General features: G+C 38.3%; 1 protein-coding gene across 1 annotated transcript in view; it reads left to right on the forward strand.

The window, feature by feature from the left end:
* The window catches only part of LOC112102768 (Nance-Horan syndrome protein), a 36,889-nt gene that overhangs the window by 4,006 nt on the left and 6,031 nt on the right, over nucleotides 1-26,852 (forward strand). Inside the window, exons 3-8 of the mRNA XM_029910715.1 lie at nucleotides 3,204-3,337; nucleotides 13,146-13,208; nucleotides 17,115-17,307; nucleotides 20,657-20,788; nucleotides 21,987-24,950; nucleotides 25,368-25,494. Of these exons, the coding sequence (XP_029766575.1) occupies nucleotides 3,204-3,337; nucleotides 13,146-13,208; nucleotides 17,115-17,307; nucleotides 20,657-20,788; nucleotides 21,987-24,950; nucleotides 25,368-25,494 (3,613 nt within the window). The remainder of the gene's footprint in view (nucleotides 1-3,203; nucleotides 3,338-13,145; nucleotides 13,209-17,114; nucleotides 17,308-20,656; nucleotides 20,789-21,986; nucleotides 24,951-25,367; nucleotides 25,495-26,852) is intronic.

Below are 26,852 nucleotides of genomic sequence, written 5' to 3' on the forward strand. Positions count from 1 at the left end.
CCAAAGCATAAAGGCAGTGGAGAGAAATGGGTAATGGTGTTAAATAACGAATTGTGCTTTGGCAATGTACTATCTTCAGGATTTAATATTAATTCTGCAGCATTAGCAGTTTGTCATACATTGTTATATTTTATTTTCTATGTATTTTTTATTGTAAAATGCAATTATACTCAGAAAAAGCACACCTAAAAGTAGCATTTCCTACTTTATACTTCCTATATCAAATTTGCATTATTTACAAGTAAAAAGATATTTTAACTGCCACTTCTTCAAACTCAGTGTTAGATCAGAAAAACAAGTTACGTTCTCCTTGCCTCACTCATCAAATGCCAGTGACAAAGACTGTTCTGTTGGTACTTAGCTGACAATGTTGCTGAGAATGCAGTTGTTGAAAAAGAATCTAGCTTGCACTTCCATTGGTTCTGCATGCTAACATTAATGGAACTACTTCTACCTTGGCATCAAGAACAGAGGGAGGAAAAAGACACAACCATTCCCCTGTCTCACACGGATTCCCAGAAGATTTTGAAGAAGCTTGAGTTTGGGCATGGATTGATGCTGGAGAGACTTCAATACTAGAGCTTTCTAGGCAATGAAAGACTCCGTAGAGCTTGAAATTTTCTTGGAACTGAGAGAGACTAGTATAGCCGGAGCCTTGAAGACAGACACCTCAGTTGTGGGACAAGTCTTTGCCTCAGCATCCGTCTCCCTGGTGCCAGTCAAGCAGTCAGAACCTGATGCAGCTGCGGAACCAGGGAATGAAATCCTAGCTTGGAATGTTCCTTCTTATTTCTTCTCACTGCACCTATTGATATACACCTCTACCCCGATATAATGTGACCCGATATAACACAAATTCGGATATAACGCGATAAAGCAATTCTCCCGGGGCGGGAGGGGGCTGCGCACTCCAGCAGATCAAAACAAGTTCGATATAATGCATTTCACTTATAATGCAGTAAGATTTTTTGGCTCCCGAGGACAGCATTATATCGGGGTAGAGGTGTACTCAATACTCTATTATACCTCTTAATGTTTCTAGGCAAAAGAAGCTCCCATTGGTAGTCAGGCTTTGGGTCCAAAGCATCTCTGCGTTGGTCTCACTACCATTTGGGATGTAATTTAAGTCCCATTCTGGGAGACCTCAGGCTCATTAGCCTCCGATGTAGTGTCTTTTAGGAGAGTGAACCTTCCAATGGCCTGTGGCCTCAGTGGATACTCGTTCATCTTGAACATTTGTGCCATGGCATGGTCAATGATGAATCCACCTTATCCTTACGGTACATGTAATACTTAGCTTATGGAAGCCTTTCAGAATTGCATTCAGTCTTCAAAGGGGACAATAGCTGCACTTTATCTTCCATGGATTGCCTACTGATCTTTTTCTCTTTTGATTTTGTTTGTATTTAAGACAAAAACAAATTACAGGTAGGAAATTTTCAGATTTTTGGGTGATGACAATAAATCATGTGTTTTTTTTCTAGTTATTTAAAATTCTTGATCTTTGAGCCTCCGGCTCTCAGTTTTGCTCTGTTTCGTCTTAACTTTGTGTAAGAGATGGAAATAAATCTGCATGTTTACGAGCAATTTCTCTCTTTACCAATGGGGAGATCATCTTCAATAACCATTATCTGGATTTTAATTATGTTTCTAGGGGAGCAATCTCCTGCTGTGATCTGCATTATGGGGGCTGGATATGTGGGAGTGACCCAGAAGGGTTTCTATCATCGAATCAGAAAAATCATAGAAATGTAGCACTGGAAGAGACCTCGATAGGTCATCTAGTCAAGTCCCCTGCACTGAGGCAGAACTTAAATCTAGACTATCCCTGACAGGTGATTATCTAACCTTTTCTCAAAAACCTCCCATGAGGGAGACTCCACAACCTCCCTAGGTAATTAGTTCCAGTGCTTCACTACCCTTATAATTTGGAAGTTTTTCCTAATGTCTAACCTAAATCTCCCTTGCTGCAATTTAAGCCCAGTACTACTTGTCCTGTGCTCAGTGGTTAAGGAGAACTATTTATCACCTTCTTCTTTATAACAACCTTTTACATATTTGAAGACTGTTATCACGTCCCCACTCAGTCTTCTCTTCTTCAGACTAAACAAACCCAGTTTTTTCAATCTGTGTTCGTAGATCATATTTTCTAGACCTTTAATCATTTTTGGTGTTCTCCACTGGACTTTCTCTAAATTTGTCCACATCTTTCCCAAACTGTGGTGCCCAGAACTGGACACAATACTCCAGGTAAGGCCTTATTAGTTTTGAATAGAGTGGAAGAATTACTTCTCATGTCTTGCTTACAGCACCACTGCTAATACATCCCAGAATGATGTTTGCTTTTTGTGAAACAGTATTACTTTGTTGGCTCATATTTAGTTTAGCCCCCGACATCTTTTTCTGCAGTATTCCTTCTTAGGCAGTCATTTCCCATTATGTATTTGTGCAGTTGATTATTCCTTCCTAAGTGGAAGGAATTTTGCATTTGTCCTTATTGAATTTCATCCTGTTTACTTCAAACCATTTCTCCAGTTTGTCAAGATCATTTTGAATTCTGATCATGTCCTCCAAGGTGCTTGCAACCCCTCCCAGCTTGGTATCTTCTGCAAACTTTATAAATGTACTCTCTATGCCATTATCTAAACCTTTTATGAAGATATTGAATAGAACCAGACCCAGGACAGATCTTTTAGTTGGGATTTGAGTTGCTAACGTTCCAAAGAGTATATGATCTATTTTGTTTAAAGATTAAATGAGCCAAGTCTGGGTTTTAGTTTTGTAAAACCTCATCACTCAAAAAGGTTTGGGTACTTTGCCTTGGAAGGGGATTTTAATGGGGTATGTGGGGAACTTTGTACACATTTAGTAACAATTACATGTATAGCAACCCTGTGTCCTTGCTTTCTGACTCTTTGTCTACCAACTCTTCTGTTACCTCCGCTGTTGTAGCTCTCACTTGCTGTACCATTAGAATGCAAGCTCTTTGGGACAAACACTAAATCTTCCTCTGTTTTTGGAAAGCACCATTCATGGTTTGGGTGCTACTGCAGAAATAATAATAATGAGGAAGAAGACCAGCCTGAATCTTTGCTAGAAGATTAAACTTCATTATTTATATCTGTTTAAATCTCAATAAAGAGATTTTTGTTTACTGCATCAATCAGAAAAACTGACTTCTAGTTTCTCCATTTTCAAAACAGAACAACGAAACCGGGGTGATAACAGAGAGCAGAAAGTCCCAGGGCCCATCTCTGTGGTGGTTCCCCCATTTCCCTCCTTCCCTGCAATCTACAGTCAGAAGAGGAAAGAGATAAAGGACCGGCACTTGCTAACAGTAAGCTTTTCATGCACACTAAAGCTATAACTTATATATTATTATTGGACCTAATAATAATGATGTTCATTGTGACCTTTATCATCATGCTTAATAATTACTCTATGGATTTGTGTGGTTACAATACAGTTGACATTGGTCTCTGCCTGATCAGTAACAAAACACAGGCTGGTTTCCAGTAAAGATATTGTGGGTTACATTTTGAAGATTCCATTAGGAGACAGATGGGCACTTGAGATTGTATCCTCTTATACAGGTGCCACAATACCTTCAGGTGTCATTCTTAACTAATGCCTGAGCAAGGTGTAATACTTCCAAGAGGAAACTTAGTGTTGTAATTGGAGTCCTGGAAGTACCATTGCCAAGAACCAGGAATTCTAGCATTTCAAATAATGATGGGAGGTAATGATACCGCTTTACTACCCAAGGTACCTGCAGTTACACACATGCCTACAGAGTACTCATCCATCTCTAGTCACAATTTTTATTGCTAATGGACTCTGCTCTGCCATTGTACAGTACTGTACATTCAGATATTTTATTGTACCATAGACTTATGTGAGTATTGTGTCTAGCTCAAGAGCCAACAAGTAAAAATGGTAGTGCAATCAATGAAGTTGCATTGATTAACACCACCTGAAGATCTGACCCAATGTGTGTGTACTGACTAGCCCTTGGCACAAATTTGAAATTAAATTACTGATCTCACAGATCTACCATTGTTAAAGGAATTAGTCTCAGCAATATTTTGAGAACTTCACTGTGAGTGAAATTCTCCCCTGTGCTAAGGACCAGTGCAAGTCCCAAATCCCACTTAGGCACCCAAAATCAAGCTTATTGGGACTTAAATAATGCATACACCTTATGTTGGCATCATCACAGAGATGAATTTCACCCTGTTTGTATATGTACACAATATGCAACTGGGCACCTAGACATATGGCTGTGCTGGAATAAGTGGGTAGCTAGGTATTGTATAGTCACATACTTAATTTAGCAATAAAATATATACAAATGTAGTACAAAAGTGTAGTAATGGGAAAGGGATCTGAGGGTAATGCACACTTCCAGCTAGTGATGAGCTCCTAGTGCAGTGTTCAAATCTGCAGCCAGTTCCAATGAAGTGTTTTGTTTCTTTTCGGAAAACACAAATTGCATTATAAGGTAAGGATTAGTTCTGTTTTATTTTATTTTTTAACTAAATGAATGTTTTAGATGGCTAATATCAAGGAGGCCCCATGGCAGAGGTGAGTCTTAAGGAGGCACTTGAACAAGGATGGGGGCCTTGTGAATCAGCTAAGAAAAGACATTCTGGGATTAGGGGCAGCGTAGAAGAAAGAGGGGAAGACATTTGCAGGAGAAATAGGTGAAAGGTGGTATCATAGGCAGAGCAGAGAAGACAAAAGGGTCAATGAGAGGCAAGGAAGAAAGGTGTCCAAGATGATGCCAGGTTCTGGGTCTGAATTGGTTCAATGTAATAATTTGGAAGTATATTGAACGTAAAGTTTCCTTAACTAGCATCAGATGAGGAAAAAAACTTGCCTTTGAAAGTGTATGCTCTGTGGTGAAAGGACTGAATCATAGCTGTGTTTGGAAAGTGACTAGTAGATTTAGACACTACTTTCATATATGTAATATAAAATAATAATTAATAATGAGCAACAACCTGAGCTCTGTACTTGCAGAAATTAGGCCATGTTAACTGCAGATGTCTGACATCTTTTTCCCTGTAAGAAAGAGTCAAGCCTTGTGTGCATCTTGATTGGGTTTTTTTGGAAACTGCCCAGGCTCAACGTTCCCCCAAGCAGGAGCAAGCAAAAGTTACTGGAGCACTTGATCCTACTGGCCTCTAGTTAGCTGGCAATGTCTTGTTTTACTAATTCAAATCCAGGGTGCTCCAAAGTGCTGATTAGAGCACTCTGCATTCATGGGGGAGTTGTAAAAGGAGAGGATGTGGCAAGGTGGTATAGAGTGCGCATGAACACAGACACTGCTTGGCAAACACTGTTGGAGTAGCTCTTACAAATCTTCAGTCAAACAGTGGAGGACTAATTGAATTTGTCAGGCCTCCCTCCCCCCAATTTAATGACATCATTATTAAAGAAAGTTGAAAATACTGTCAGAGGTGAGATTTCCCTTTTCAGAGTGTTACGTCTGCTGCAATAGGCTTGTTGACTTCTCTGAATTTCTAAATGCTTCTGGGAGCTGATGGATAATTTTTGGTGTATTATGCCAATTACTGGTTGCATTGCCTGACCATTAATTAAGTAACAAAATATTATGGCTGAAACCCACCAGAATTTTCATACATAGAACAGTAGCGTATTCTGTATTTCCCTTCCTTTGCCTTCAAGGAACGTGCTCATGAAAGAAAAACTAGCTCACGCCAACAAAAAGCCATTTTCAATGCATCTTTAAGGCTGAAAATTCAAACAATTGGGAATGAGGAAATTCCAAAAGTTACAGACCAAACTTTTCAAACTTGGGTACATTAACATTCAGCAAGTGGCCTGATTTTCAGAGGCGATTACTACCTACAGCTCCCATGGATTCAATGGGAGCTGCAGCAGTTCAGTACTACTGCAAAACAGCCTATTTACTTAGATGCCTAACTTTAGGCACCTAAGTTTGAGCATTTTGGACACAACTTTAGTGTTTTAAAGTTCAAGTTGTTGTCTTGGCTTTGTAAAGCATGCGTTTGGTAGAGAATAAATAGAACAACCAATAATAAATTAAGGATTACATTTGATAAGGAAAACAAACTAGAAAACACAACATAATGTAGGATCATCAAACTTTTTAGGTGTCCAGGGCAAGATGTGTCCAAAATTCAGCTTATTGTCTTACCTTTCCACCAAGCAGAAGTCTAAGTACCACTCATGCTGCCCCTTTTGCCTATGAAGAAAACAAAAGCAATTTGGGAAAGACACAGACTTGACCGAACAAGGGGATTATTCCTCAGACGTTCCCATGACAACCCTGCATGTAACACCTCCTACTACAGCCATTGAAAACTGAGATTCTGTGTCATTGTGACTGAAATTACGACTTTTGTTTCACATTCTTCAATCTTTTCTTCTTTTTTTCTGGTGCCCCACTCAGTCTAGTGAAGCGTGAAGCTCCAAAAGTTCAGAATTTGAGTTCAGAACCTTGTGATTCTGCAGAATTGGTCTGGAAATCTCAGAAGAACAAGTTTTTCTCACAGATCTCTGGCCGTTCAACTTCAGGACATAAATACTTTTCAGAAATGGGGGGAACACTTTCACATTTTGAAATACCTACTGACATACGCAAAGTTCAGTTTAAGCTTGACTGTAAATACAGTCTGGGCAGAGATTCAAGAGACTTCTGTTTTCAGAACTTGCTTTCCCCATCCTAAGGGCACGTCTTCACTACCCGCCGGATCGGCGGGTAGCAATCGGTCTATCGGGGATCGACTTACCGCGTCTAGTGAAGACGCGATAAAATCGATCCCTGATGGCTCTACCGTCGACTCCAGAAATCCACCGCGGCAAGAGGCGGTAGCGGAGTCGACGGCGGCGCGGCAGCGGTCGACTTGCCGCCGTCCTCACAGCCAGGTAAATCGACCTAAAATACGCCACTTCAGCTACGCTATTCACGTAGCTGAAGTTGCGTATCTTAGGTCGACCCCCCGCTGTAGTGTAGACCTAGCCTTAGACAAGACCTCATCCGGAACAAGTAAGGAATGGAAATGACCCATCAGGTTATTTAGTCCATCTGCCTGCCATTTCAGAAATATTCCCTGTGGTATGTTCTGCAGTGCTTTGTATATACTACTTTTAAATGATTCAAAGGGAAACTCAAGTCAAACACACCAAGTTTCACAGTTTTGTGTTGAAGCCATGTGAAACCTCAAGGAAATACTAAGGGGCTGAAGGATTTTAATTAATCACGCTGTGCACTTCCTATGCACAAATGGCACCTACCATTCTTCATAAAAAAGATATCTGTACTATTGAATCTGCAGATTGAATATGTAAAGCAATATATAAACACTAAGTGTGGTACATACAGTCTGATGTTATAGGATTATTATTATATGCCTTCGTCTGTTAGAACACCATGTGTGGTATGACTTCTGTCAGAAAACAAATCTTATTTTTGTATTTACCTTGTCAAAACACTGAAGCATTCCATTAATCATTAAAGGATTGTCAACATTTTAACAGATCACACTTGTAATGTTCCAAACTAAAATAAACACCCACAAGCAGATAAAACAAAAACTTGTGGAAAATAAAACATATGGAGATGTAAATTCTGAGAGTAGGCAGGCGAGCAAGATTGTGTCTTATAGCAATAAAATGGGAAAAAATAGCATGGCAAAAACTATTTTTTATTTTCTCTACCAGTATTGCCTGACTACATGAAAAAGATACTGTGCAGTTACAGAATATTAATCTCTAAATATAGTACACAACTCTTTGTTCAAACTATTAGAAATATGCTGATCTTTTACTAGCACTTCTTTTCCTCTTCCCAACAATGTTAATTATTCTATCAATTAAATCAGTAGTTTTGCCTTGGCTACATAAGACAAACAAATGATTTGTTCTGATCTCTTAAAATTCTGTTATGGGGGAAAATGACATTATTTAGCACTTACACAGTGCTTTACAATTCCAAAGCACTCTACAAAAGTGGTTTAATTCATCCTTGCCATTTGCCTATGAAGTAGAGAAGAAGTAAACTCTCCATTTTACAAATGGGGAAGCTGAGACAAGGAGGTTAAGTGATTCACCCAGTGCCACTTGAAAAAGTCAGTGTTAGAGACAGAATTAGCACTCAAGAGATCCTGGTTTCAGCACTGGTTTCAAACCACTAGTTCACATTTCTCCTACAGCTTATTTTTCCAATATATAGATTTTTGTTTTCATATTTAAAAGTTTTGGAGTCTTATTATTGAAGAGTTGTATATTCATTTTGGGTGAAGTAGGCCAAGACAAGTCCTATACACCACTTAAATTGGATTTATGTGGTGTTTGGGCTACATGCTGACCCTCTGCACTGGGGTGAATTTCAGCTTTTTAAATTTTATTCATAAGGTCATCCAGAAAGGAAGTTTCTAGCATGCCCTCTCTCTTTGACGTGTCCAGTGGTACAGAAATCAGGGCTATAAACAATGCTTAATCCCCTTGTTTGCCTTTTTGTTAGTTCTTGCTCTTAGGGGGGTCAACAATAAAGTTTTTTGAATTATAAACTGTGGCATTGGTCACATTACTGTTAAAGCTTTGTCAGCACTTCCTCTCCTTGCAGGGGTTTGGGAATCAGCCATCAAGATTTCCTGCAGGCTAACATTTAGCATATACAATTTAAGTGAATTTTTGAACTAATTTGAGGGGGGAAAAATCAGTTTAGCCATTTCTAAATTAAACAAACATACAGGGAATAAAAACTTTCTGCTCTTGAAAACTGTTCTGCACTCACTAAACAGCTTTGAATAGAGGAACACAAATGAGTTGTTTGCTCTTGGTTTTATATTTCTCCTTTAACCTTTTTGCTATGGGTCCCATATCCGCTGTGCAGTCACTTACTTTGAAATGCCAACATTTCCTGGAATACTGTCACTTCAAATGAGGTGTGCTAAGGCAACACGGACACTGCTTTTTTCACAAGCCTGGCTTACTATTTGCAAACCATAAACGACACTGGAGCCCAAAACTCCTGGGAGGAGAAAAGGGAATCAAGTAGTGATTTGCCACTCCCTGTGGACCAGCTGCATTTCCTCCTCCTCATCCTATTGCTGGAGCAGGAAATTGAGTTGGTCTATGTATTGCCAAGCTGGCAAGTGCCCGACTGCAGGTGGCCTTCATGGTCACTTGCATTGATTAGTCTTAAGGTTTGCATCACCTGGTATGTTATACTGCACAGAAGTGGTTAACGTCAAAGAGATGCTGAAAATAGGAGATGTATCTGTGCAATTAAGATTTTTACATGGGTAGCCTGATAGTTCAAAGACTTGGCACATTAACAATTACAGCCATGAAAAGAGTTGCATTGAAGATGCTGGGATCTCTCATAAAAGTAACGGTATTCACATGTGTCAGTGCAGCAGAAGTCCCTAAGTAATTAATTACACACTAGACTGGAATGGCTTCAGAAGAATTTTTCTAGTCCCGTGCAGAAAAATGCCTTCAAAAATACTGAATTTGTATTTAACAGATCGACTGTTGCCATCGCTGTTTGTCAACAACACAAATAAAATGCACTATGAAAAACTGCCTACATGCAAAATTATCTGACAGGCCAGAATGGCCCGGGGTGTTTAATATGATTTCATGACTAATTACATATTTCCCAAGCCAGTTAGAGCTGGTCTTTTGAGTTTCTGAGAGATTTTTTTTTAAAAACAAACCAACCCCCAACCCTCCAGATATGACCTATTTAAATAATGACATTTTGTTCTTGCTTTACATTATCCTACCTTTATTTTTCCCCACAATGGAGTGAGGTGAGGACAGATTGTCAGGCATACCCTCATCAGCCTTTGACTTTCTTAGCTTTTGTTGTTGTTTGTCACAATTGCACTCTAATTACTTTATTCAAAGACTAGAAAATTGAAATGTAGGAAGGTTCATCTGTGGTTAGGTACTGAGCAGCAACTTGGGAGATCTCAGTTCAATACCCAGTTCTGCAACAGACTTCCTGTATGATCTTGGGAAAGTCAGTTAGTATTTTTCCACTGACTTCATTGCATTTGGATCAGGCCCATAATCTCTCTCTGCCTCAGATCTCCATTTGTAAAACTGGGATAATACTTTACGTTCTTCCTCCCTTTGTCTTGTCTATTGAGAACGTAAGCTCTTAGGGGCTGGGACCGTCTGTTACTATGGCAGTTTAATACAGCGGGATGCACTTCTCAATTGGGTCTTCTAAGTGCTAACGTAATACAAATAGGTAGTAATAGCAATAATTATAATAATAAAATAACTGTATGAAGGCATATACCAACTGCTCAAGATACAGAGATTCACCCACATCTGTAGGAGGAGAATGGTGAAATCAGCACAAACTTAATTTACTTTTAGATTAAATTGCAACTTTATAATGTTGTTATTGAGAAGACAAAAGAAAGAAAAAACCAGGGTTTAAATGAAGGCTCTGCGCTGATCGTATTGCATTTGGTTCTTTGTGTTCAATGGAGACATCCCATATGCTGTACATGGTATCATGAAATTCAGTTAAGCCAACATTTCAAACGTGGCTTCTGATTTTGGGTGCCCATTCTGAGACATCGTCGTCCAGATTTTCAGAGAAGCTGAGCACCTGCAGCTCCAGTTGACTTCAAATGGATTTATAGGTGCCCAGCACATTGGAATATCAGGTGTAAGGGGTCTTAAGGTGGGCAGCACAAAATGATGGCTACCTAAATCAGTAATCACACCTTAATATTTTATCATTAGGGTCCAGCTTGCAAAGTGCTCAGCACCTGGCAGGATTGGGCCTATAATTTGTCATAGGAAGTAGCATCTGAAAAAGACAGTGCCTGATCTGATTCAATCTGGAAAGGAGAGGGAAGTTAATGATGCTAAAAGATGCCAGCTTGACAGCCTTGTCTGAAAATCTGTATTTACCCACAGCACAGATAAAACACTGACAGCAACAGTGCAAAGCTTCCTCAGATTGCCCCACCAAAGTGCTTCACTCTTAATCTGGATGAACCACCTGGAATTGAATGAATAGTGTAGCCTCATGCCAGCTCAGTTCTTGGCCTCTATGCTGAAACTGCCACCACTTGTGGGGTTTTTTATGATGGAGTCTATTGAGAACTGAAATGAGATCACTGACCAGTCATCAGACGGCAAATCACTACCAAGCTTGGCTGGATTTTAACTGGTCATCAAGGCAGTGCCCTGATTAAGAAAAAAGACGGGTTCTTAACTGGCGTTCTAACTTGAGGTAAAAGCCTAGTAAAGACAAGACCATCTGTAGTTTTCACATGAGTTGGCAAGTAGATTTTAGACTAGGTTTTCCCATATCTTTAACACGACCTGCTGACTTTTGTGCAAACTACAGACTGCCTTATCTTCACTCAGATTTAACTCGAGTTAGCTACCTGCATTAAGAACACACCTTTTTTTCTTGAAGCCAAGGCTTGAGAGTGGAAAAGTGGATATTTAAGTAATACTGTCTTTTAACAAGTTTTTTCTTCACCCATTTTATTCCTTCTTTCATCTCTGTTATTTTTTAAATACCTAGTATTGTGGTGTAGTCATACCAAAGTCTTTCTTTAGAGTTGTATTTCAATGCAGATCTTTTCTATTCACTCATTAGACAATCCTGATATTTTTGCCAATAGGATTCTGGCTGCACAAGCACTTCTAATGTAGATTATGGCCTCTTACCGATAAAGTCATTCAGAAATCCCATAACATCTCTGTATGCGTTGAATGCCTTTATCAGTGCTGATATTTTTTAGGCCATTAATATGAATACACTGTTATGCTTTGTTGGCATTTTTGGCTGCTTTCAGCATTGGAGCAGAGTTTCTTAATTTTTTTAATCCACTTAAGGATTTTCAAAAAAAAGTAGTAGTAGTAATTCTTGGAAAGTAATTCAGGCATTATGCAGTCTGCATTGAGCAACAAAGCATTATTAATGATTTTTTTTTTAAACCTCCCTATCAGTCATGTGATTTTAGCCTCTTTCCCACTGTCCCACACAGGATTTCATTTTCTAGGCTTCAATTGGTGATGTTATTGGGGTGATGTTATTCCCATGGAAAGCTGTCTTGGTTCAGTACCAAGAATTAGGACCTGGGAGCCTCAGCACATCTGTCTGCTTGCTGTGGAAAAAGAGAACTCACTCCAGTGGTTCTCACACTGGGTCTGTGATTCACTACAGCAGATATGTTTCCGTGTCGATCAGGAGGGAAGATGGCCCATAATAGCATTTCTCTTCTGTGAGTGGCCTACAAAATGAGACCAGTTGAGAGCCACTATTAACCAAATTGAGCAACACTTGGTAATCAAAGCTTTTTAAGGTTATCGAGGGCTAAATTTTCTTTTGATTTTTTTGATTTTTCATGTATCATTTCAAAAGACGTCATCACTCAGTCATAGGTGTTAAAACAAGACACTAATCACAAACAAACCAGGATCTTGGGGATAAAAAGACATCAAACATCCTGCAATTCACCCAGAACATGTAATGTGCTGGACATCTCTATTTACCCTTTAAAGCATTATGCAAATGCATATAAAGCCAATTGTCCTTTGTCATTCTGACATAATGATTACTACTTAGGCTGTTTTAATGGTAACGTCAAAAATTGAAATTGATCTACAGAAGATTTAGATATATCATCTTTAGAATCAGCCTTATTTTCAGCCATTATTTTCAGATGAGCAGATAAATCTTTAACTTAGTCATGAAATAGATAATTGACATGTAATTTGGACGAGTACCTTACAAAGTTTTGACTTAAATCTGTAAGGAATTGACCTAAGCTAAAGCTATATAAGGCACTCTGAAGATGATTTTTAACAATGGTCACACCAGAAGGCTGCCTCAATTTAACTATATTAGTTGCTAAACCAATTTAGCTAAATCAGTACAGTTTTGGGGTGTGGACATGTCTTTATGCGCCAAGTGATGAGATGGGGGTTTATTCAGAGAAAAGGAACCTTTTCAGGAAGGTGAATTCTTCAGCTGGAAACAAATTGCAGTTATAGCTCAATTTAAATCTTATAGCGGTTTCTCTAGACAGAATTGATGTGCTTTAATCAAAAACATTTTGTGTATGTTTTTAATTTTATCTTTTTCCCCCCACATTTCATGTTTATAGTTTAACAGCACCCGCTCGCCTTCCCCCACTGAGTGTTGCCACATGACCCCATGGAGTAGAAAGGTATTGGAAAAACAAGCATTCTTAAACTAACAGCCCTGTCTCATTCATTTTCTCTCTTTCAAACCTCTAACCCTTTCTTTTGCTTGCTTTTTGCTTCTCACTTCGTTGCACTATCTCAAAGAAAACTTTTGTGTGTTACTCTCTTATCAATAAGGAACAACAACCACGTTTTTTCCCCATTTTGGGTAACTGTAATAGGTTTAGTGGACTGCAGGATCATTTCCTCCTATTGACTAGCTTTGAAGGTCTGGATCGAGATGGACTCTATAATGGGGGTGATTGCATTTTATTTTCTTGCAATGTTCAGAATAGACCAATATTTTTCGAAACCATCAAAATGATGCCAGAGCAAAAGCATACATTCATTCTCTGGACAGTTGTCATTCCCATTGTTTGCAAACAGTAGCTTTGGCAGACAGTCAGAGCCTGCTGTCAGGTCACTACGCTTTCTTTGTCCAGCAATCCATTGTTATTCAGGGAAGGAATCAGCAACAAAATGGTGTGTGTGTGTGTGTGTGTGTGTGTGTGTGTGTTTCCCCAATGCCCCAAACTTTTTGGGGGGGGAGAGAAGGGAGGGGAAGTTACCTAGGAAACAAAGTCTTTTGTGCTTGAAGTTTATATGAGCTACTCACGTCTGCTGGTGATCAGCACAAAAGCTGAGGAGAGAAAGAAGGCTGCAAAGTTTTACTAAAACCGTATATGGAAAAAAACATTTTTCTCAAGGGGGGGAAGATACCCTGTCTCCTGGGTTTGTGGGTGTTTTCGCAGATAACACTTATAAGGTAAGTGTCCTGGAATAGTTTAAATAAGTGGCTGCTAAGTATGATCTTAAACACTTTTGGAACTGGTTTGGAAATGTTTGCCAAGCTTTAGACCTTCAACTCCCACAGGATTTGTGGGAACTCTATGAAGAGGAATGGCACAAAGATGATAATTTGGGTGTGATCGTGTAATATTAGGTAACTACATGCTAAATGCTGTGCCAAGGAAAGGGAGAAAAAATGTTTGTCTTAACCACATAGGTGCACAAAACTAACACTCTGAAAATATACTGTAAACAACAGCCAGAGGCAAGAGCCCCAATAGTTAGCCAGCTGGGAATCTAACACTGAAAAGAAAACCAGGCTCAAAAATATTCCACAGTATTTAGAAAAAGACATAAGCAGATGTCCTGAACTAGTCAAGGACTGATCATTCACCTCATAGAAGTGTATTAACTTCAAAAAGGGGGAAAGTAGGGCAGACATAGAGTAAGGCATGTGGTTCCCCCTCCCCCCCATTTCCAAACAAAATGGAAACAGAGAGAGTTTGAAAATGTGTCTTTAACTGTAAAGTTAGGAGAAAATGTTTTTCACTTATTACTTTATTGTTAAGTGAAACTACAACAGCATTAGAGTTCTGAACCTTTATTCTATTTAAAAACACCTGTTTTTCTTCCATGCCTTTTCTCTTGCTTATTTGGCCTTCTATACTTCCATGTCTAGTTGTATGGGTAGCATGTTCTGAAATATTTGCATGGTTTCTAAATAATACTTTGAACTTCTTAATAGGGCTGTCGATTAATCGCAGTTAACTCATGTGATTAACTAAAAATATTAATTGTGATTAACAAAATTAATCGTGATTACTGTAATCACAGCTTTAATCGCACTGTTAAACAATAGAATACCAATTGAAATTTATTAAATATTTTTGGATGTTTTTCTACATTTTCAAATGTATTGATTTCAATTACAACACAGAATACAAAGTGTACAGTGCTCACTTTATATTATTATTTTTATTACACATATTTGCACTGTAAAAATGATAAAAAATAGTATTTTTCAGTTCACTTCGTACAAGTAGTGTAGTGCATTCTCTTTATCATGAAAGTGCAACTTACAAATGTAGATTTTTTTTTGTTACATAACTGCACACAAAAACAAAACAGTGTAAAACTTGAGAACCTACAAGGTCACTCAATCCTACTTCTTGTTCAGCCAATCGCTAAGACAAACAAGTTTGTTTACATTTATGGGAGATAATGCTGCCCACTTCTTATTTACAATGTCACCTGAAAGTGAGAACAGGCATTCACATGGCACTTTTGTAACCGGCATTGCAAGTTATTTATGTGCCAGATATTCTAAACATTTGCATGCCCCTTCATGCTTCAGCCACCATTCCAGAGGACATGCTTCCATGCTGATGATGCTCATTAAAAAAATAATGTGACTGAATTCCTTGGGAGGAGAATTGTATGTCTCCCACTCTGTTTTACCCGCATTCTGCCATATATTTCATGTTATAGCAATTTCAGATGATCACCCAGCACATGTTGTTCGTTTTAAGAACACTTTCACTGCAGATTTGACAAAACACAGAGAAGGTACCGTTGTGAGATTTCTAAAGATAGCTACAGCACTCGACCCAAGGTTTAAGAATCTGAAGTGCCTTCCAAAATCTGAGAGGGACGAGGTGTGGAACCTGCTTTCAGAAGTCTTCAAAGAGCAACACTCCAATGTGGAAACTACAGAACCCGAACCACCAAAAAAGAAAATCAACCTTCTGCTGGTGGTATCTGCCTCAGACGATGAAAATGAACATACGTTGGTCCACACTGCTTTGGATTGTTATTGAGCAGAACCCGTCGTCAGCATGGACGCATGTCCCCTGGAATGGTGGTTGAAGCATGAAGGGACATATGAATCTTTAGCGCATCTGGCATGTAAATATCTTGCGACGCCGGCTACAGCAGTGCCATGCGAACGCCTGTTCTCACTTTCAAGTGACATTGTAAACAAGAAGTGGGGAGCATTATCTCCTGCAAATGTAAACAAACTTGTTTGTCTGAGCGATTGGCTGAACAAGAAATAGGACTGAATGAACTTGTAGGCTCTAAAGTTTTACACTGTTTTATTTTTGAATGCAGTTATTTTCTGTACATAATTCTACATTTGTAAGTTCAACTTTCATGATAAAGAGATTGCAGTACAGTACTTTTAATGGGGGAATTGAAAAATACTATTTCTTTTATCATATTTACAGTGCAAATATTTGTAATCAAAAACAAATATAAAGTGAACATTGTACACTTCATATTCTGTGTTGTAATTGAAATCAATATATTTGAAAATGTAGAAAACATCCAAAAATATTTAAATAAATAGTATTCTATTATTGTTTAACAGTGCGATTAATCGCAATTAATGTTTTTAATCGCACGATTAAACACAAATAATTTTTTTAATTGCTTGACAGCCCTAGTTCCTAAGTTAGTTCTTAAGCAGCTAATCCTCTCCTTCGTTAATATTCGTCTTGACACCATAATCACCAACACCAGTTACAGCCAAATTTATAGCTGTAGTTTTTCTGTATCCTTAAATCTGATTGCATTCCTGGCTGATTAGTAAAAGTGAAATTGGTATCTTTTTTTTCTGAACTAAGAATTGATACTTTGAAAGCTTTGGGCCTCTTACTGCATATCCTCAAATTAATGCTTACATGGCGCCAGTTTTCAGTGGTCGTCAATGTACTTGTGTGTACAAAACCTTTGCATGCACATTTACCACAATTTTATGCGCATATACTAGAGTGGCATGCACAAATGCCTAAAATCAGTCATAATTGTGTGCACACTTGCAGCAAATGCAAACAAATAAAGTGCATGCCTCTTCCCATTAAAAAATTGTTCTATACACATTTAATCTACACTAAAACATTTCCAGTATGTCGAGGTATTTTTTATCTTCTTACTGTACATCATGTGTCTGTGGGAACAATAGTCATACAATTGTTTGGAATATCTATAATTCTTCATTGCTCACCTGTAATTTACCTCTAATCTCTTTCTACTGCTTTGTTTAAAAATTAGTCTTGTATGACTAAACAGTGAACACTGATTTTGAATGTATTCATTTGCAGTCCCATCCACCAGAGGAGGAAGACACAGATGTCATGCTAGGGCAGAGGCCGAAAAATCCAATACATAATATCCCTTCTACACTGGATAAGCAAACTAATTGGAGCAAAGCACTACCTCTCCCAACTCCAGAGGAGAAAATGAAACAAGATGCCCAAGTGATTTCCTCTTGCATTATCCCCATCAATGTCACTGGTACAAATCTCTTCTATTTCTTTTGCTTGATTCAAGGGTGGTCAGGTCAGAATATTTCATTACATTAACTGTGTTTCAAAACACAGGACTTTACAATCTATAAGTCAAGACTTTGACTCAAGAATTTAATTTTGTACAGGACACTAACTGGGCTCAATTCCTCCCTCATATAGATCCACTGAAGTCAATGGCATTACATCCAGTATTAATTTGGCCCAGTGTATTTGTGTCACATTACAAACTGTTATCTAACACTAAATTACACGGTATGATGTGTAATTTTGTTATGTATATGACTGGCAACTGGCATTTAAAAGGGCATAAAACAGCTCTTTGAATTTAGCTAACTGAAATAATGCAGAAAGCCATAGTGGTTAATCATATGATAATCATATGTAACCGAGCAAATAAGGGCAGGGAAAATATTATAGCACTTGCAGTACTTTAAATATGCAAGTAATGATCATGCAGCGTATAAGCCATTGCTTTGAGATCTCTTTTCATGCTGCTAAGCTGAAGGTATAGTAATGGCATCGTCATTTATTTATAACTCTCTTAGTTTATGCTTTATTTATTTTATGAATTTGTTTACATATTGGTATGCAGCAGGTATATACAATATTAAATGTGAGGGATAATTTATTTCCAAAAGCCAAAAATAAGCTTCCGTTTTCTTTCAGTCTGTCTTCCATTTTCTGTCTCTTTCTCGTGTATGGTTCAGTGATTAGAGTACTAAAGTCATCTGAGTTTTCCATAAAACTACCTTGCACCAATTTTTGATTAATTTCAGAGTGCAAACTAGGCAGCCTCTCTGACTGAAGACTCAAGTGTAATGATCAACAAGAAAAGCTGTGTACTTACAGTTAAACTTCTAACTAGAGTTGGGTGAAACTGTTCAGCTGAAGCTTTTTTCCTATGAAAAATGCAGATTCAGCGACACCAGATTGATGAATTTATGTCAGTTTTGCCAAATTGTTTTAGGGGGGGAAATCTGAAAAAAATTGAAACATTTCATTTCAACATTTTCTAAATGAAACATTTTGATTTTTTTCAGTTTGAAAAGATTTTTCATTTAAAAATTTCCTTTAATTTTATTTAAAAAAATCAAAAATGTAAAAAAAAAATGTCAAAATTGAATTGAAACATTTTGATTTTGTCAAAGCAATGTGTTTTATTAGATCCAGGATTTTATTTATTTGTTTCGATATGCCAAAAATTTGGAAAATTTTCATTTTCTGTCTAACCCAAAACATTTTTATTTTACTTTTCAAAATTGCCAATGAATCAAAAATTATTTTATTTGCACAGCTCTACTTAAAACATAAAAGTAAGTATTATTTATTCCTTTGTGCTTTTCTGGTAGTGCTCTAATCAGAGAAGGGTGTGAGGGTCAGATATCCTTATGGGACATCAGAGCAGAAAATAATACTGTGATAACTAACAGGATTAATTATAAGTACAATGTGAGGCCTTAAAGAGTATATTCTCCTCAGCATGCACGCACCTATTTCCTACTGTCACTAAAGTTACACATACATATTTAGAGGCGCGTATACCCTTAGATCTGGGATAAATGTCAACTTTTCCAGTAATAGAGTTTTTGTCTGGACTCTACCTGTCATAAATTGGAACCAAATTTCCACTCACCACGTTTACATCCCTAGAATGGTACATAATCTTCTGGCTGTTTAGTGTGTATCATTCTCATTAACATTAATGTGAATAATTTGTACACATAAAGGGGAGAGTATACCCTACTCCACCTGCCACTGGGAGATGACCTGACACATTGGCCACATGGGTCATGTGTAACTAACTCATAATTGCTGGAATTTCAGCTATTTAAAGCAATTTGATTTTGTTAAAAAAAAAAACCCCGATAAACATTCACGTTAAAAAATTACAGGTAATGGAGTTTAGAGCACTTTTGTTCATTATTAAAGAAAGTTCTTCCTCTGCTTATTACAGGGGCACTGGTGGTTATGGGATATCTGTCTGAAGCCTCTATTACACTGTAGTAGATTTCAAGAAGAACTTTTACAAGAAAGTTACTTTTTAATGTTTTGCATTGTTATGTAATGTAATATGTGTGTGTGTGTGTATAATTATGTTTAATATAATTATACGCTATTTAACATAGAGCTTTTATTTTTTTTTATTTTTTTAGTCAGGATTGGGTTGCTTTGTTTTATTTTTTCTAAAAATTGCAAACCACAGAAAGAGTAGCCCCAACTTCACTGTTTATAGCCCTGGCCCAATTATTCAAACATGAGTCTTGCCAACTTTAGAGAGCATGACTTTGCATTTGCTAGAGAAGCCAGCCACAGCTAAGTGCCTTAGGTGCTGGAACGAGGAGTGCTGCCGCACCCCCTGGCTTGAAGTGGTTTCCATCATATACCGGGTTTACAGTTTGGTTCAGTGGCTCTCAGCACCCCCACTATTCAAATTGTTCCAGCACCCCTGCTAAGTGCTCTATTTTTTGGCTGTCTTCCATTTAATTTTTTATTGATCATGGAGAAAAACAAACCTTCCTTTAGTAGTAACACCATGCAAATGTAAACAAAATGAGATGTTCTTATCTATTCTGTATAGCCAAAGTTTTAAAAAATGAGTGTCTAAATTTCAGTTCTTAAATCCACATTTAGACACCTAAGTATGTGGCCTAGTTTTCAGAAGTGCTGGTCACCCAGCAGCAACCACTGACTTCCATGGGAGGCTGCGGGGTAATCATGCCAGTTTTGGAGGTGGCTAAATGTGGATTTAGAAACTGAACTTTAAGTACACATTTATTTAAATGTTGACCCTATGTAACGGTTAAGAAAAATGTCCTCTAAACTTGCATGTGGATATAAAATACTTTATTCACCTTTTCCCTTAGCCCCTTGGTCTCCTCAGAATTAGCAAACTATGGCAAAATGGTTTTATGAACCAGTTTTTTAGTTAGTTAATTAGTTTGTTTAAATGAGTCAGAATATAGCTGACCAGATTCAGGTTATCATCTTGGCTGCTACCATTCTTTGCAGAGGTGTTGACTTCATTGTCTCCATGGCAAACAAATAAGTAGCTGTGATAAAGATGCCTGCCATGGAGAATTCCTAACTGTTTTCCTTTTCTTATTTGTTTACTTTCTTTTTTCTCCTTCTGTTTCTTTTGGCAGTGCAGGCTGCTGAGAGGGAGCCGGAGTTAGAAGTAACACTGTGATATACCGTAATATAATTTACATAAGAGCTGCATAAGGGCTCCATTATATTTATTCACAGGCTCCAAGCTCACATACCTCCGCTGTGTTCCAGCCATGACATTTGTTTACCATTTCTAAAGGCTAATGAGACCTATTTATGGGTTGCAGGAGTTGGTTTTGACAGAGAGGCTAGTATACGCTGCTCTCTTGTTCATTCACAATCTGTACTACAGCGAAGACGAAAGTTGAGAAGGAGGAAAACCATCTCTGGCATCCCCAGAAGAGTGCAACAAGAAATAGGTGTAGTATAAATAAAAATCTTCAATAGATAGCATTCTAACTGACTTAAATCGCAGGGATCTGAAGTGGTAGCCTGCCTTCCAAACAGCTTTCCAAGGAAACATTAACGCTTTTATGGTTGTGGAGTTTGGAAATGATGTGTTTGGTTTTTTTTCTTTAATACAGTAAGCAAAGCTATATTACTCAATATGGCCTTGACATACCACAGGCCTTACCGAGTGATATAGATATACATGTTCAACCCTTATTGTTTAAATGTAATCAGTTACTTAATTTTTTTTTTTTCAGTTTATTTTTGTTCTATAACCATAGTTATGTGCATAAAAAGTAACTAGATTCAGTGAAAGTTTTTTCTTGTGCAAGAGATCTTAAGGTAAAGAAGTGACAGATATTATCCTGCAAGATGATGAGCTGTCACAGCACCCAGAACAACTTACATATATAACCAATTGAATATTTGAATTAGACATCTGCAAGTGCTTTCCTAGAAACTTTGTCAAACATTATTCTTATCTATTTTTCCAATTTCAATTCCCACTCATTCTTTATTACTGAGGATGAAATCAGGAGGCCTAACTCTGATCTCATATCAGTGTAAATCAGAAGTAACTCTTTGGAAGTCAGCTCTAGTGTAAAATGGGTGTGAGATCAACATTAGATCCAGGATCTTTATTTCTTAAGCATACATCTATTCCTGAAGCCAGCCAGGAATGTGTTCATATTAGGGAATAAGCAACTAGAGCCTATGAAACAAAGATCCTGTTATTATGCAAATACCCTTGGTAGTAAAGAATTAGATAAAGGAAATTCATACATATACAATCAAAATAGATTTGTTTTAAATAAAAATGATTACAAAGTTTTCTATAAGGCAACAGCTCATTAAAACAGCCTTTATTAGTTGAAATACAGTGACACAAACTAAAAAGTGAATATTTATCTTGTCACAGCAAGATCAGCTCAGCGCGAGATCACATTGCAGGAATAGGAGAACCAAGATCACATTGCAGGAATAGGAGAATTTCCCATCTTACCGGGATAAGGTCTGCCTTATATGCTTTTTATAGTAAAGTTACATTTGGTACAATACTCAGCAAGAAAAAAGTCTACAACAAATACGTTTCTTGTGTTACTCTGCGGGTCATCGTTAGTCAGCAAATGTAAAAATGTATCTCACACAATTTTACATGTATCCTAGATTCTGATGAATCACCAGTAGCGAGAGAACGGAATGTGATTGTGCATGCAAATCCAGACTTCTCCAGTACAATCAACAGGAGATCAGGTACCAGAGACTCTGAGTGCCAGACTGAAGAAATTCTCATTGCTGCTCCATCCAGAAGAAGAATCCGAGCTCAGAGAGGTCAAAGTGTTGTAGCCTCCTTGTCACATTCAGCCGGCAACATTTTGGTATTGACAGACAACGGTGACGCAATGTTCACTACAGCAGTGAGCAACCGTATCCGATCACGGAGTCTTCCTCGTGAAGGTGCTAGAGCCAGTGAAGCTGATCAAGATGCTGATGCCAAAACTTCAGCGTATGAAGCAGAAGACTTTTTGGCAAGCCAAGAAAGAATCCCAAAAAAGGGTAACAATAACCAGGGTTCACAAGAACACCAGCCCATAGGTTTAACTTGTTCTCAGCACCTTCACAGCCCAGAACATAATGTAAACGAGAGAGGGAGGTCAAGGTTGTCAAGGATGGCAGATTCTGGAAGCTGTGAGATTTCATCAAACTCTGACACCTTTGGGAGCCCCATTCACTCTATCTCCACAGCAGGAGTCCTTCTCAGCAGTCACATGGACCAGAAAGATGACCATCAATCCTCCAGTGGGAACTGGAGTGGAAGTAGCTCAACATGTCCCTCACAGACGTCGGAAACCATTCCTCCTGCTGCTTCTCCTCCGTTGACTGGCTCCTCACATTGTGACTCAGAATTGTCACTGAACACTGCTCCTAATGCCAATGAAGATGCTAGTGTCTTTATAACAGAGCAGTACAGTGATCACATAGATAAGGTTCGAGGTCACAGGGCAAGCTCCTTCACCTCCACTGTAGCGGATTTACTTGATGACCCCAATAACAGCAACACAAGCGATAGTGAATGGAATTACTTGCATCATCATCACGATGCATCCTGTCGTCAAGATTTCAGCCCTGAACGCCCAAAGGATGACAGCCTAGAATGCCCAAGTTTTACGAGTATGGCCACTTACGATAGCTTTCTAGAAAAGACCCCATCTGACAAAGCAGACACTAGCTCACACTTTTCTGTGGACACTGAAGGATATTATACCTCCATGCACTTTGACTGTGGTCTCAAAGGTAATAAAAGTTATATTTGTAACTATGCAGCCGCAGGCTCTGAGAGTGGCCGGAATGCAGATGTTGCTTCCAGTCTCACTGATTGTGCCTGGCAGGATTATGTAAACCACAGGAGGCAGGGAAGACAGAGCATCTCTCTTAAGAAACCAAAGGCAAAGCCAGCCCCACCAAAACGCAGTTCATCTTTGAGGAAATCTGATGGCAGCACAGATCTTCCTGAGAAGAAAGAACCAAAGATAAACAGTGGGCAGCACGTGCCTCACACTTCCAGGGAAATGAAGCTGCCACTTGAGTTTTCAAATACACCTTCTAGAGTGGAAAACTCTAATCTGCCAAGCAAACAGGAACTCTCCTGGATTAATCAGAATGACAGTGAATTAAAGAACATTCAGTTTGACACCACGGATATTCCATCATTTAAAGATGAAGGTGCTGAACAATCTCACTATGCAGATCTCTGGCTTCTAAATGACTTGAAATCTAATGATCCTTATAGGTCTTTATCCAATTCAAGCACAGCTACGGGTACTACAGTCATAGAATGCATAAAGTCGCCAGAAAGTTCTGAATCACAAACATCCCAATCCGGATCGAGAGCCACCACCCCATCCCTACCTTCTGTTGATAATGAGTTTAAGCTGGCTTCCCCGGAAAAGTTGGCGGGTTTAGCATCACCCTCTAGTGGTTACTCCAGTCAGTCTGAAACACCAACATCCTCTTTCCCGACAGCTTTCTTCTCTGGGCCCTTATCTCCAGGGGGTAGTAAAAGAAAGCCAAAAGTACCAGAAAGGAAGTCCTCATTGCAACAACCTTCTTCTAAAGATGGCACTGTATCTCTAAACAAAGATCTAGAACTTCCAATTATACCTCCTACTCATCTTGACCTAAGTGCTCTTCATAATGTCTTGAATAAACCATTTGCTCACAGAAACCAGTTGCATGCTTTTAATCACAATAAACAGAACATGGTAGGAGAAGCACTAAACCCTAATCCTCCACCAGCCCTTGCTATTACACCTTCAGTTCTAAAATCTGTTCACCTTAAATCGATTAATAAGCCTGAAGAAGTGAAACAAAAAGACGATAATACAGACCTTCTCTGCATACAAGAAACCACATTAATGGTGACTGCCATTTCTCCAGGCAAAATGAGGCCACTTGTAGCTAAGAAATCAATATCACGTCAGTACTCTACTGAAGATGCCATAATGTCCTATATTGACTCTTCTCCAGTGGAGACAGGCCCTGATAAACTGCATTCAGAAAAAGATTCATCTATCAGTGTACAGAATAATTGTGATCAAGAAACTGTAACCTCAGCAAATGTGGGTATTTTAGAAGCAAGCACCATGAAAGACCAAATGCATCCAGTTGGTGAGCCTTTACCAGAGAACACACAAATCCGTAACACTGCTACAGAAGGGTTTCAAAAAGGTTTAGCTGTCCTCACAAGTGATTATGAAGTTAAGATAACTTATCATGAAACAGAACAGGAAGGGAGCCTCGATCCTGTGCAGATTAAGCAAGAATTACCTGCAGTCTGTGAACAAAAGTTGGAATCTAAACCTGTGGATGAAACCACATTCCAGTCTGATCTACCAGTTGGGGGAGCAGACATTAGTAATCAGCCTAAGCATCAGTTTGATATAAGCCACCGTGATGACAAAGTGCCTGGGAATATCAGCTATGAATCAGAGATATCAACTGTAAATTCACTTAATGAAAAAAGTTCTGAGCAGGAAAATGATGTTGCATCAGGTATTCCAACCAAAAGTGCCTCTGATGACAGCAGGGCAGAGGAGACACAAGGGAGTGCAGATGATGCTTCACTGAAAGGTCAGTTTTATAATTAACTAACTAATTCTATAATTTAAAAAAGTGATTATATAGAGATGATTTTTAGTGATCATTAAAAATATTGATTCTCAGGTTGAGGGACTCTTCATAACTCCATTGATTTTAATGGAGCTATCCTGATTTATGTCAGCTGAGTATCTGGCTGACTTTATTTTAAACATTCTTACAAGAATATATATTTTGCATTCTCCTGTTACTTCATTTCAGTTAAGAAAAGAGCACTAAACCATTTATACCAAGAAACAGTACTTTGACAGATGAGTACAATATTTAGACTAGATTTAAAGTGTATATTATTGCATAGACAATTCCATTATTAATTGAGCTTGTGAATTGCATTAGCATCCTATTGTAAAATGTGGCAAGCATCTGACATTGCTTCTTTTCTTATTTAAGAATCTTCTCCAAGTGATGATTCCATAATTTCACCATTGAGTGAAGATTCTCAGACTGAAGCAGAAGATGTTTTTGTGTCTCCAAACAAACCTCGCACTACAGAGGATCTATTTGCAGTCATTCACAGGTGATCTAGCATTACTGTTACTGGAATCCATATGAATACAGAATACAATCTTCTCCTCCTAAAATCTGCAGCTAAGCATCAACTAACAATGTCCAAGAAGGGAATGCACACTGGCTAAGTGAGTCATGTTCCCATTTACTAGCTGGACCACATTGAGAATAAGAGCCTACTACTCTTATTAGCTAATGGAGATACTCCTTTGGTTCAAGTAGTAGAGAGTTTTGGTGCTGAAGATTCTGAGTTCTATTTCCACTGACAGTAAGAGTATTATGGAAGTTCCATTATGCTACCATAGTTAAGAATGTGCTGTTTTACACTTACAGCAGGATTCAAGCTCTTGGTTTTATATGAAAACCACAGTGTATTTGCTCCAAATTTTTAGCACATAATCATTGAATAAAAATTGAACTTTCTGAGCAGTTTCAAGAAAATCAGCTTCTTGGATTCTGAATTCTAATCTATTAGAAATTAATCTGTCCAGAATTCACATTCTGAATCTCATGAGGTTTTGGGTCACTCTAACTTAAAAACTGCGAAGTGTAGAAAGTACAAAATGTGTTTCGTGAAGCCTCTGAGGTTATATAATTATTTTGTTAATTAACAAAAAAATTGTTAGGGCTTCTTGTCATAACTGTTGGTTTAAGTTGTGGTGAGCTGAAGGAGACCATTGTTTATGACAACCAGGATCTTCTATGAAGTAGTAGCTATTGGTTTGTCATAGAAAAAGAGTTCTGTGAAACTGTTCAGCAGTTCAGGAATGAAGCTGGTCTTCATAAAACTATAATCTTCATTAGCGAAGCTCCTGACCTAACTAACAATGTCACAAAGAACAGTGCTTTTGACAAAGCAACAGCTACAGTATCAAGCGCCTTGCTCTTTGTAAAATTGTCAGTGTGCTCAGGGGTTCCTTGTCTTCATGAAAGTAACAGCTACCAATGTTGAAGATCCTGTTCTTTGTCAAATTGTTCAGCAATTAAGGAGCAGAAGTAACTTCTGCACCAGATGGTTATTTTCACAAAGTAGCCATTGCTGGGTTGGAGATCCTTTCTTAATCTAAAAAACTGGGAATCTAAAAAACACAAAGTTGTGTGTGAGTTAGAATAACTTTCTATATAACATACCTTACACAAAATGACAAAAGCAAGGACATGAAAAGTTAAGGCATCTAACATGACATACCTTTTACTCCTCCACCGAGATGCATACCTCACCACTAGAACCAGCATACAACACATACAACAAACCACAAACCTCTGCCCCTGTAGGGATGCCAGCCTACCAGCACCCATTAAGTGCTTTGCTGACTAAGGATGGACTTAATCATGTGATTAACTGTTTTGCTTTATTGGTATCATAGG

Source organism: Terrapene carolina, unplaced genomic scaffold, assembly GCF_002925995.2.
Source record: "Terrapene carolina triunguis isolate 2854851 unplaced genomic scaffold, T_m_triunguis-2.0 Scaffold22, whole genome shotgun sequence".
Taxonomy (NCBI): Eukaryota; Metazoa; Chordata; order Testudines; family Emydidae; genus Terrapene; species Terrapene triunguis.